General features: G+C 38.0%; 1 protein-coding gene across 8 annotated transcripts in view; it reads right to left on the reverse strand.

The window, feature by feature from the left end:
- TIAM1 (TIAM Rac1 associated GEF 1) overlaps positions 1-13,765 on the reverse strand; it is a 222,692-nt gene that overhangs the window by 88,249 nt on the left and 120,678 nt on the right. For 7 of the 8 annotated variants that reach the window (XM_087966684.1, XM_087966680.1, XM_087966681.1 and 4 more), the window contains 2 exons: positions 12,794-12,915; positions 2,124-3,103 (listed from right to left, as the gene is read on the reverse strand). In XM_087966684.1, the coding sequence (XP_087822810.1) occupies positions 2,124-3,092 (969 nt within the window). In that variant the 5' untranslated portion in view covers positions 3,093-3,103; positions 12,794-12,915. Of the gene's footprint in view, positions 1-2,123; positions 3,104-12,793; positions 12,916-13,765 lie in introns of those variants that run through there. The other variant, XM_087966687.1, reaches the window with a different exon arrangement.

Below are 13,765 nucleotides of genomic sequence, written 5' to 3' on the forward strand. Positions count from 1 at the left end.
TCTTCCCCAGTAACTATCTCCAACTGTTTCTGCTCATCTGGCACATTCCAGCAGAATGGGAATGCTCCAGGACCCTTTTAATCAATGATGTCATCTTATGAGAAGGAAGCATGCCTTGTCTGTCACAAACCCCACCCTCTGGAACAGTGTTCCCTCAAGAGATACATACAGAAACTTATCTCCTAGTGTTCTGAAAAGCACTTAATACCTAGCTTTGGTCTCAGGACTGGGTTTGTTATGTTGGTGAGGATCTTGGTTGGTTTAGTTTGTTATTGTTTGATCGTTTTAGTCTTGGTTGCCAATGGGTTGTGTGTGTTTAATGCATTCTATTATTTGCATATTTATTTGTAAGCTATCCAGAGTCTATGGCTGTGGACTATAATAAATTTATAAATAATACATGTAAATAATAATAATGAGAAGCAGAGGAGAAGAACACTGATGCCTGAATCCCTTTGGCACTTAAGCTCGTGTAATGTTATAGCCATGACAATACTATTCTCCTAGCAACACAAAAGTGGTTTGCTTTCTTCCATTTTTGATTCTGGAGCTCTATTTCCTAAGTTTGTTATCTTCCCTCCCACTTGCCCTCATCTGATTGTTAATTCGTTTAGCTTCGTACCTCTCCTTTTTGACCAAGCTTGTATGATGACCCCACCAGGGTTCCTCATGTTCCTGTCACTGTTATTCACAGGACCACTGAAGCCTTCCCAGTATATCAAGGTTGAAAATATAAGAAAATCAGAATATGAGGAAATTACACCAAGTCTTGACCTATATGTTCAAGTTGTTTTCCTGGACTATTCTGTTTAACTCCACTGACTACATTTCACATCAAATGTTGAAGGAAAGCAATTAGAGATTACCGAAGAACATTATACCAAGGTTATCATAGCACTTATTTCTTAAATCTGTACTCTGCAAAGGATATTTTGGGGAAATATTCCAATTGGAAGAGTTGCAGGTTGATCATAAACTGCATGGAATATCATTTTTTTTTTCATTTTTTAACTCCTTAGTTCATATACCATTTCAACCCAGAACATTGAAAAATGTTAATCCAAAGCAAAACTTACAGCACAAATGCATATTTGAAATGACTATTTCTAAAAATGTTAACCTGTCAAGATAAAAGGAATTAATAGAGATTATTAAAAATGGAAGACAGCTCTATGTTTCTCTTCTTTTCTAGGGTTCGGCAATCAATATTGCTTACAAAAGCTTGTAAAAAAATTTTTTTATATTTGGCTATTAATTCATATTGCAGGTCTAGAATAAGAATGAATTCCCAGAGTCCTTCCATTGATCAAATACAGATGTGTGCTCTTAGTTTAAAAGTAAGTTGACTGAAAGCTTAATAGTTTGCAAGGAGAAACAGTTAATCAGGAAGTGATGGACTGCTGGAAATCTTATCAGGCAATCATCATATAAAACTTCTGATAAAAAAAACAAGATTTGTTTGATTTTTGTAATAATCAGCTTTGATGAGTGTGACTTCTATATTGTTTCATTCCCTATCAAGCATATTTATTTTTTAAAAAAAACCAGGAAGCATGAGTAGCAGCACTATTTCGCTCCATGAACAATTACTGTATAATAGAGTAAATTCTTTTTCAGTAAAAGAGGACAATTTTCTTCTTCCAACATTAGTAGTAAAATACAAGCATCATGGACTTTGTATTTACTGATAATTAAGCAGGTGATCTTTTTTCACCATTCAGGAATTTTTCATGGAGTGAAAATGCACTTCCTTTGAACTAGCCAACATAAATGCCTTCTACATTTGTTGGGACATTCCTTTGGCCAACCCAGCTGAGAAATTTGGGACTTAATTGCAGTGTGTCTGAAAAATTCTAGTTTGGGAATTGCTGTTCTCTACTATTCATTCAGCTTAAGTTCAATTACCATCAGGGATGTTTTGAGAGTCTTATTCTCGGAAAAGTTTAAATGTAAGATAAGTGTTGGAAAACAAAGTTCTCTTTTAAACATCAATATCTATATTGCCCTTTTATTACCTATAAAGGATCTGAAACTAAACATAACTTACCTGACGTTATCTAAGTAAAAGTGTTATCAGCCAACCTGGTATTTGTCTATGTTGAAAGAATATACAGGCTTCTTACCTGCGTTGTTTTTGCTCGTCTGCCATGCATACTGTTGCTGTGGTTCATTTTGATGTGATTGAGTCCTTCAGAAAGGCAATGAGATTTCCGACACGGAAGTGTGTTGTAAGTATTATAAGAGGACACATTATCCATTGTGTTTGGTGATATTTTGTGGTTTTCCATATCTGGGATATGAGACCCTATATTCCGACAATAACCTCCTAGCATGTTACGTGGTCCACCATTTATTGTAACAGTTGAACTTTTAGGAGAATACAAGTCACTCATGGAATTGGCACGCTGGCATGTGACCAATGGTTGACGACTATTACTAGGTTCTCTCCCTGGAGTTTCCTCACTGTCCTTTTCTCCAGGAGATCCTAGGATCTCTTCATTGCTTGTCAAATGTTCTTGACTAAGATCAGACAGAGAAAATTCTAAACTGTCCTCCCGCCAGATATCTGCAGACTTTGAACGTTTTTTCTTGAAAATCATAGGCTCCAAAAATGTGGTCCCATTTGTTGAATAAGAATGTTGCCTACCACCTACTTCAGTCAAATATGTTGACTCGTCTCTGTAAAGTCTTCCGCCTTCTGAATCTGGCATGCTTTGTACCGAGGCTGCCATAAGGGCTGAACTGCTATCCATGCTTGGAGTGACAGAAGAATCAGTGTGGTAAGAAACTGGCCTCAAGCCCATATCCATTCTGTCCCCCCAGATTGAGCTTCCAAAATCCCCTAAATCGGATTCTTGAGTAAAAGGCTCCAAACAATTGTCTGCTAGTGATTGAGGGATGCTGGGAGTACTGCTAGATCTTGTGCTTACTTCTGAGTTTCTGTGAATAATTTTTCCTGAGGATGCATGTCTGGTCCGCCGTACTGCTTTGTTTGAAAGACGAAGAGAACGTGATGTATGCTTTCGGCCCAAACTAGCATGTTTCTCACCATAAAATTGATGTTCTACACTTTGGCTCTCTGCATTTCCCATTGTTTTAATACCTGCAGGAATGCAAAATGTCATCGTTAGAAACTAAATATACAAGGGTGCTTGATCTATGCTCCATAAACTTTAAAATGTTACTTTTTTCTTTTTCTTTTAAGCCTGGAATATGTTCTTTTGTATCACTAGCAAATAGGTAACTTACATATCTTAGTCTCATAGATATAATTATAAGTTATAATTATTATAACTTATAACATATAAATTATTAAGTTATAATTATTATAAGTTATATTATATAATTATAAGTGGATTATGTGCATACTTCTTAAAAAAGCTCTCCACTGTCATAGCAGAACCTCATTATATATGAGATATCATTCAGAACCATCTCCTTACTGAACCTATGATCCTTAGCTATGGTCATCCCTATCTTCAAAAAAGGTGACCCCAGCTTGGTTGAAACCTACAGACCAATCTCACTGTATTGTGTCATGTCCAAAGTCATGGAATCAATCATAAACCAATTCATCACCCTTCACTTAGAGTCAAACAACCTATTCTCCAAAAAACAATTTGGTTTCAGGAAAAAATTGTCCTGCAATCTACAACTCCTACACTGCAAAAACACTGCTCTACTTGACCAGGGTAAAGCTATAGACGCAATTTATATAGACTTCTGCAAAGCCTTTGATTCAGAGATACATGACAAACTACTGTTAAAACTAAACTCTTACGGCATTTCCGGATCCCTTCATAAGTGGATTACTGCATTCCTGTCAAACAGGCAACAAATAGTAAAAATAGGAAACACCCTATCAAACCCTGCTCCAGTTAACAGCGGTGTCCCCCAGGGCAGTGTTCTAGGACCCACACTCTTTATACTCTATATAAATGAACTTTGCGATCACCTTATAAGCAACTGCATCCTCTTCGCGGATGGTGTAAAACTATTCAACACCACCAACAATGCTACTGTCCTTCAAAGTGACCTTGATTATGTATCTGAATAGTCAAACAATTGGCAAGTCCAAATCGCAACCAACAAATGCTCTGTCCTACACATTGGTAAAAAAAAATCAGTACACCAAATACAAGCTAAGCAGATATGACCTCATTTACAACCCTCACTCTGTCAAGGACCTCGGAGTACTCATATCTAACGATCTAAGCACCAGAGCTCACTGTAACAGCATTGCCAAAAAGGCATTAAGAGTTGTAAATCTAATCTTACGAAGTTTCTCCTCCGGAAATATAGAATTGCTAACTAGGGCATACAAAATCTTTGCTAGACCAATACTCAAATATACTTCATCTGTCTGAAATCCGCACTGCATATTGGACATTAATACAATTGAGCGAGTCCAGAAGTATTTCACGAGAAGAGTACTACACTCCTCTGCTCACAACAGAATACTCTATATCACCAGGCTTGGAATTTTGGGCTTGGACAACCTTGAACTATGCCGCGTACGGTTGGACTTAAGCATAGTACACAAAATTATCTGCTACAATGTCCTACCAGTCAATGACTACTTCAGCTTCAACCGCAACAATACAAGAGCACACAACAGATACAAACTCAATGTTAACCACTCCAAACTTAATTGCAGAAAGTATGACTTCAGCAACAGAGTAGCCAATGCCTGGAATGCACTACCTGACTCTGTTGTTACATCCTCTAACCCCCACTCCTTCAACCTTAAATTATCCACTATTGAACTCACCCCGTTCCTAAGAGGTCTGTAACGGGCGTGCATAAGTGCACAATCATGCCTACCGTCCCTGTCCTATTGTCCTCATTTATTCGTACCTATTTCCTGTATTCTTACCCATGTTTATACTTATACCTATTATCTTGACAAAGCAAATAAATAAATAAAATAAAGTTCTTCTTTTCTTCTTGGAAAGTAATTATTACTTTGACCAAAACTATTGTAATTATTAATCATTTGGATAATGCATTTTCCTACAGTATTGCTTAATCTTTTGCATGATAGTGTAGTTCCATGTGATGTACCTTCTTATTATTCCTATTTATTTCAAACAAGTTTAGAATTACATGTGACATTTTTTACATTATATCTTAGCAGATGATCTACAGTTATTTAATTTGCACCATAAATAAAAGCTGCAAAATTTAGCTTGGTTGAACACAATTAAGGCTTATATTGGTTCCACTTTTTGCATTTAAAAGCATGGTATAAACGCAATTCTTTGGAAAATCTGAAATAAAGAAAAGACCCCCCCCCCCCCCCCCCCCCCCCCCCCCCCCCCCCCCCCCCCCCCCCCCCCCCCCCCCCCCCCAAAACACAACCCACACCAACAAAAAAAAACAAACCAAACACCCCCACCCCACCCCCCCCCCCCCCCCCCCCCCCCCCCCCCCCCCCCCCCCCCCCCCCCCCCCCCCCCCCCCCCCCCCCCCCCCCCCCAATAGTTTTACTAGAAGCAACCCAAATATTATGTACAAGCTACAAGCATCTTTCAGGCAGTAAAATTTGACTATATATCCTAACTAAAAAAGTGAGGCATTACAACGTCCCAAGTCTATTAGGATAACTCACCCTGCCACAAGGCAAAACTAACCTTATTGAATGAGGCCCTAGCCTCAGGCAGTAGATTTTATTAGTATGTGTGAGCTTTTTCTACTCAATCCAGTAGTCCTTCCTCTCTCCTGTCTCTATTGCTAGGCCTATTGCTTGGCCTATCAAACTTTCCAAGTAAGTAAATGCATACATGCATACATACATACATACATACATACATACATACATAACCATATACCCACATGTATTATATGACACAGAGAAACAACACAAACTAGTTCAGATGTATACATGTACATGGCAAGAAAACGAACCTTGCAAGTTTACCAGACAGATGGCAAAGGGAACAAAGCTGTTAAAAGAATCGGGTAGTCCTGGTAGAAATATTTAGAAACCTCCTCCCAGAGGGGAGCAACAGAAATAGACCATGTAGTGGGTGTGTGGGGTCTCTAACAATAAGCACATAGCGCTTATAAGCAGTATCCTGAATAACAGAAAATGACCCTAACCCTACCTATAATCTTCTCAGCTGTCCTTACCACTCTCTGAATGGACTTTCTATCTGAGGCACTGCTGCCACCAAACTAAACAGTGATGCAGTTTGTTAAAACACTCTCAATTGAGGCTCTGTAAAAAGTGGGCAGGGCAGAAGGAGAAAAGATGTGCTCTCCAAATCTGATACAGAAAATGCAGAGGCTGGTTTACACATTGGTCTATGCTGCTTGACTGATTTCTCATTTCTATATTTCTCCTTTTGCCACAGTCCCTAGCCTGACAACTAGTTGTTGATTCATTTAGTTGAAATTGTTTGCAGTTGGTTGAGAAGTATCACCTTCTCTTTAAACAATAAAATGTTTTCCACTAGCCCTGATAAAATTATATGCCAGGTTTTCCCAAACTAGTATCCTCCAAATGTATGAATAACAGCCAGTATAGCAAACTTTTGCGAAAAGCTACCCCATGCTCTTCTTTCCGACAAAGTTTAGGAATGATGCAAAGAATAGTTCCTTCACATGTTTAAATGTTTTCTTGAAAATGTTACTCCCTTTCCAAACTTCCCAAGTTCAAAAAACAAAGAATATATGCCTCCCTATTTAACAATCGTAAACAGAAGCATAAAGGTTTAGTTTTAAATATTTATGATTGTTAATTTGTATCAAAAGAGGTGTGTGTGTGTGTGTGTGTGTGTGTGTGTGTGTGTGTGTGTGTGTGTGTGTATCTCTTAGCTGCAATTACTAGATCTGAGACAATCCTAGTCTCCTTTTCAGAAATTCCACAGTATTCAATTATCCCAAGGTTAGTGTGTTTAGGGGATTAGTCTTCACTCATTTTCTATCTTGAATTAGGGAAGAAACAGAAAGATAAAATTTGAGAACTACCAGGCATTGTTTTGTCAATAGCAACCATATTTCACCTCAGCTTTTTAAAGCTGTAAAAATCTGTTCTGTGACAGATCATCCTCAAGAATATGAGATCACTGTGTGAGAAAAAGCATGAAGCAGTTTTAGAAGTTACTCATTCTAGACTGATTGAACACAGAAACTCCATCCCTAGACATGTTAAAACTTGCTCTCAGAAGGGCAACTGGAGACAATATGCTGTTCAGTTAAAACCTACCATGAACCATACATAAAATATAAATAATGGACATATACAATATGTAAAAAGATTTTCTATCCCCCACTCTACAAAGTAATCTTACGGTAATCTATGCTGAATGAAAAATAAAAGCAGCTAAGAGAAAAGCACATTAATGCAAGAAGAAATATATTTGCTACAACGAAGAATTTGAGATAATGGTTCCCTGTGTAGTACTATGTTTGGGAATACAAACAGAGGAAATAATGAAAATGCTTTAGCCACCAATATGAAATGATAATAGGACTGTACCTAAGCAGCTCTAGTACATTGGAGATGATATAGACTCAGAGCCTGTTAATATGCCATGGACACTGTTCAAATAGCAAAACACATTATTTAATTTTTAAATATTTTCTCATCACCACTCAAAAGTTATGGGGACAAAGAAAATGTTAATACTACTACAGTTTTTGCACTGTTTAATTATTTAGAAAGTGGTAAAATACTGGTCAGGATACATTCTGGCTGTATATCTGAGGTAAAACAATTTTAAAAAGCAAAATAAGCAGTGCTGCGCCCTCCTCTCCCTCCCTCCAGCCCCCCAAATTTCAAAGTCTCTCTTAGGTTACTACATTTCCAAGATGAAATGTTTCAATGAAAGGAGGCATATTGCTATATGTCTATTGGCTAAATAAAGGTAGTAGTCTAAAATAAACGTTGAAGTAAAATCTGTTTAGCAAAACAGGCTTTTAAAACAAAATGGCCTTTGTAATTAAAAAAAAGGATGGTGTTTTGGCTTGCACAGTTCCCTGGAGCTTTCACATTCAAAACTCATAAAGGAAAAAGAATAATTGTTTGCTTTTTGAATCTCAGTTCTGCAGTTAATTTATTAAGGAACTAACATAGTCTACCCTTTCTCAGTTTTGACCACTCTTCTGTAATAAGGAATATTGGTCTTTTTGTAGTTGTTACAACACATTACAGGTGTATGATTTTCAATACTGTGAAAAAAAAATCAAAAATTGCTAAAAATAAATAAAATGAAAATAGAAGACCAATTTATTATGTTTCTTCCTACAAACAAAAGATGCCTCATCTTGAAGATATTGCTTCCTTCCTTTCAAATATTTCCTGTTTAAGAATGAAGCTTCCTAGGTGATTCTGAATCTCTTCCTCTCCCATAGGATGGTTCAAGTTATAATTCTGAAGTCCTCAAGGTAAAATGGAATGTAAATCTAATCAACATCAACTAACAGTAACAACTAAACTGATAAAAATGAACTGGGTACTTTCTAGATCAGGGGTTGCCAACCTTTTGGATCTCAGGGACCACCAAACTCATACTTTTAAATCCCGAGGACCACTAATACGAATATTTTTTAAAGCTAATATATTTAATATAATTTTTTATGTTAAATATAAATTTATATATATATACATATATACATATACACACACATATATGTATGGTATTCAGCTTTGTTCGGGTATTTTCCCACGTCATTGTAGTTGTGCTTTTAAAGTTGTAGCAACGTTTCGGCAGAATCTCATCTGCCATCATCAGGCTTCTGTATAGTGTTCGTCTGTGAGTCAGACTTTCACAGACGTTTCTGTTTTAAATTTGGTGCTAGCCGATTACTGTGTTAGAATGGTTTTTTTCTTCATCCTGATTGGTTGGGAGTCTTGCTCTGTGTTTATTGGTCTTGGAGTTTGCTGTGTTCTTGCTTGATTGGTGTTTCTAATATCTTCTGTCTGTTTTGTAGCGTTTTTTTGTCTTGATTGGCTGGCAACATTGTGTTTCCTGTATTAGAAGCTTTTAGTGCGGCTTGGCTTCAAGTAAATGGACGGCTATCATTTATTAGGAAGCTAGGTTTCATCTGGGTGCCTGGTTGGGGTGTGTTTGAGCTGGAGGTATCAGGTGGGGTCTGTTTGTGCCAAGGTATTTGCTTGGCTTGTGGTGTGGAGATTTTGTTTGTTTGTGAGTGCAGGCTTCCAGATAATTGACAGTCTGGTGGAGTCATCTCTTCTATTCATGCTTTCGGGTATTTTTTCAATCACTATGGCTTCTCTGATAATTCTGTAGCTGGGGTTTTCTATAGTGGCTAGCGTTTTGGTGCCATTGAAGTAGATGCTATGACCTGTGGCTTTCATGTGTTGAACTAGTGAGGAAGTGTGTTCTAGCTTTTTTACTGCATCTTTGTGTTCATCCAGGTGGGTACTTATTCTTCTATTGGTCTGTCCAATGTATGTGCAGGGGACTTCATATATGCCTTGGGTTTCCAGGTCAATTTTATCTTTGGGGTTTCTTAGGATGGCTGCTAAATTTCTGTCCGTTTTGAAGACAGCCTTGATGCGATGCCTATGTAGTATTTTACTGATTTTGTCTGTAGTACCTCTTATGTAGGGCAGGACAGCTGTTCCATAGGTCTGTTTATCTTCTAGGTCTCCATTATGTCTCAGTGTGTTTTTGTGGATCAGGCCTGTGATTTTGTTTTTGTGGAAGCCGTTGGCTGTCAGTACTTTAGTCAGGGTGCATAGTTCAGTCTTTATGTGTGTCTTATCTGCCAGGCGTTTGGTTCTGGCAATTAGTGTCTTGGCCATGGAGTTTATCTGTGCTGGGTGGTGGTGGAATTAGGCTTTGAGGTAGTGGTTGGTATGTGTTTTCTTCTGGTATATGGTGTGTCCTAGTGTGCAATCTGTTTTTTTGTAGATTAGTACATCTAGGAATGGTAGTTGTTTGTTTGTTTCCGTTTCCATGGTGAATTTGATTTTTGGGTGTGTGCTGTTTAGGTGTGTTAGGAAATTGTTTAGGTTTTCTTTTCCATGAGGCCAAATAACAAATGTGTCATCAATGTATCTTAGCCATAGCTTGGGTTTGTGGGAGCCCTATATACATATATGGTATTTAGGGGAACATAAGAAAACAAATATATATATATATATATATATATATATATATATATATATATATATATATATATATATATATATATATATATATATATATATATATATATATATATGGATCTTTGGTTATTCGGGTTTTCTCCCGAAGATTCAAAGTATCTGGCACGTTTGATGAAGTCTCATTCATCATCTTCAGGCTTGCTTCTTCGGCTCTGTGCTTCTCAGAGTGAGAAGCACAGAGCCGAAGAAGCAAGCCTGAAGATGATGAATGAGACTTCATCGAAACGTTGCCTAGATACTTTGAATCTTACGCGGGAGAAAACCCGAATAACCAAAGATCCACATACAAATACCCGCGAGAACCTCAGATATATACACACACACACACACATACACACACACACACACAGGTTTTCTTAAGTTTTGCGGGTATTTTCCCATGTCATTGTAGTTGTGCTTTTAAAGTTGTAGCAACGTTTGGCAGAATCTCATCTGCCATCATCAGGCTTCTGTATTGTGTTCGTCTGTGAGTCAGACTGACTGACACAGACAGACGAACACAATAAAGAAGCCTGATGATGGCAGATGAGATTCTGCCGCGTGCTACAACTTTAAAAGCACAACTACAATGACGTGGGAAAATACCCGAACAAAGCTGAATAACATACATGTAAGTACCAAAAAACTTAAGAAAACATACACACACACACACACACACACACACACACGTACATACACATACACATACACATACACATACACACACACACACACACACATATATATATATATTTATATATACACACACACACATACACACACACATACATGATACACACACACACACACACACACTTGCTTATTTAATTATAAGAAAAATGTAAATGCTTAATGATAGCAAAATAAAACGTTCCGGGCTGGAAGCCTCCCCCCACCTGGCACCTTCCAAAGAGACAGAAGAGCAGGCAGGGTGTGTGTGTGTGTGTGTCTGAGCTGAGGGGCCTTGGGGCAACTGCTGCTGGGAGAAGCAGAGGCAGAAAGGGGGCTTTGCTCTCCTTGGGGGGGCAGCGCCCCTTGGCTGCTATTCCAGAGGCTTCTCAGCAGGCATCTGCCTGCAGAAGGACTGCCGCTCTTGGTAATTCTTTGCCTGCGTTTCCAAGGCTTCGATGTTGGGAGAGGCAGCAAGGGCTGGAAAAGGGGAGAGCTGTGCACGGCTCCGCCTCCCTTTCCTTTCCTGCCTGCACATGGGGGGAGGAAAGAGAGAGAGCTGGGAGCAATTCAAAGCTAGAGAACTAATGGGGAGAGCTTACAGCGGGCGCTGGGGGAGGGGACTGCTATTGCCACCGCCGACGGGTGTAGGAGCTGGTTGGCGCGTGCATCTCAGGGGCCTGACTCCAGGGTTCCTCAGAGAGCCGGGAGGTGCAAGAACTGCGCGGCCCAGATTAATTGCTTTGGGGGGCCATTTCTTCTGTGGCCCACCAAAAATTTTCCATGGCGCATCAGTGGGCTACAGCCCACCGGTTGGTGACCACTGTTCTAGATTACAGCTCTTGATTTTATTGCTATGACATCTGAGCTATTTATGTGGTAAATCTTTACAGAACAATATACTGATATATTAATTATAAATGAAATCTATTGGTTTTCCCAGCTCTTGCTTCCTAACAAATCGTCTCTTCACTTAGTATTTTGTTATTGTTTTTTTCTTTCTTATTAACATTACTGAAAATTACAAGCTAAATTAAAGTCTCCAAAGTTGTAGCTCTCCTGAATTTACATCACCACCATTAAATGTGAAGTACCTTACAAGACAACAGATTGCAAACTTAAATTAGATTCTGGTGGGAGGCTATTACCATCAGATTTGTACTTTCTGCTGCAAGCTAAGTTTTAAGACTGTGAAAATAGGAAGAAAGGTTCAACAATACAAAACTTTTGTCCCCTGAACTAAATGTATTCTCGGCTCAAACTATATATGATAGCAGCAGGCTAATTATTTTAAAGCCAAGTCTATCGCAACTACTTTTAACAGAGAAAAACAAGGTGTTTTCCAAGGCTAATAATGCTAGTGGATATCTACTTTGAAGACTCCAGGGCCCTTGTCTAATATCTGCAGTCTCTTTTTTCCTTTGATAGTTAGCCTGTTGCAAAGCAAAGCATGAACATCTACCATTTTTGAAGCTCTGGCATTGGACCCTCTATATACTCTTACCAAATGGAAAAGGTCAATGACTGCAATCCCATGTTTTCTTTGGAAGTGTCCTCACTGCCCTTTCCACTCCAAGAAATGGGCTGGCAAAGTGAAGTAAAGGGAGTAGTGATAGGGTATATGTGTGTCCTTTTCAATTTATCTTCTACCAAATCTGTATTTTGTACAAAATGAAAAATCTTCAGAAGTCATATTAACTTAAGTGTTTTTGTGTTACTTAATTGTAACAGACTACAGTAATCTTTATTAGCATGCCCCGGCAGCAGATGTTTCAGTTTTAATGGTCTGTGGCCATTTATAATCTACTATTTATCCATTAAAGGACAAAACACATTTTAAAATTGGCTGGCAAGCAATTCAAACCTGAAGGGGAAAGGGTGGAGCGTGATATCAGTAGTGAGTGAATGGGAAGTCAACAGGTATAATGATAAAATATATTCTGATCTCAAAAATTTCATTCCTGGTAGATAGTTCTCATACAAAAATGCATAGAACCTACATACCTCACCCAGAAAGTCCTGAAGTACGGCACTACTCTCTTAGGAAAAAAAATGTGGAATTTATCACCTGCCACTGAAAGGTTTCATTATTGTCTTCTAGGAGCCTGTGAATATATGCCAAAATCCTGGTGGGGAAGACAAAAAGAGAGAAGCAAAACAAAGATTTAGCCAGAATGGGTATACATTCCATTTTCATCATTTACATTTATCATTTATGTGCTGGTGTTATAGAAGCCACATTACAGTACATAATAATTACCTTTCTGTTGTATTCTAAAGATCAGGGGGAGGAACGGTTTGACTTACAGGAATTATCATTTAAAAAAATAGTCTGACTAATACGAATGCAAACCTAAAATGGTATCTCTTGGTTTAAATAGAAGGAGTAAAACACAAAATGTGAAGTGAAGAAATGAAGACTATTCTAATTAGATGGCCCTTCTTTGCTATTTCCACAAATCGCTATATGAAATAACTCTCACACTAAGAAAAGAAAGAAACCTATTGAAATGCCTTTTACAATCATGTGAATTTCAGAATCTGCAAGTTGAATTTAAAGGACAGCACTTGGAGAAACAGGTTTGACTGGCTTCACTGAAATTCATTGCACAATTTAAAACATGACTAACAGTCTAGGGTGAAACTGAATGAGACATACATAGGACCTGATTTTCCCATACGCTTTTACTTTAAAGGCAACATTTACATTTGTAAAAAAAAATGTTCCAGTAGAAAATAAATTATCCAAAAATTAAGAGAAGGTGTGATATTTTGCTATCATTGTTACCTATTACACTGAAAACACCAGCTGTTCCTTAAAGTCTAACAACTAGGCAGCTCATTCTATTTAAATAGTTTCATTAGCATGCCAGTTGCCAATAATTTTCAAGGCTAGATTCACAACACTTGGCAAGTTGTCCACCTAGATTTGGGTATTCAGTTTATATTATTATTCATACATTCCACAGATATATA

Source organism: Notechis scutatus, chromosome 5, assembly GCF_049901735.1.
Source record: "Notechis scutatus isolate UNSWTSFEM ecotype Mainland chromosome 5, rNotScu1.2, whole genome shotgun sequence".
Classification (NCBI taxonomy): domain Eukaryota; kingdom Metazoa; phylum Chordata; class Lepidosauria; order Squamata; family Elapidae; genus Notechis; species Notechis scutatus.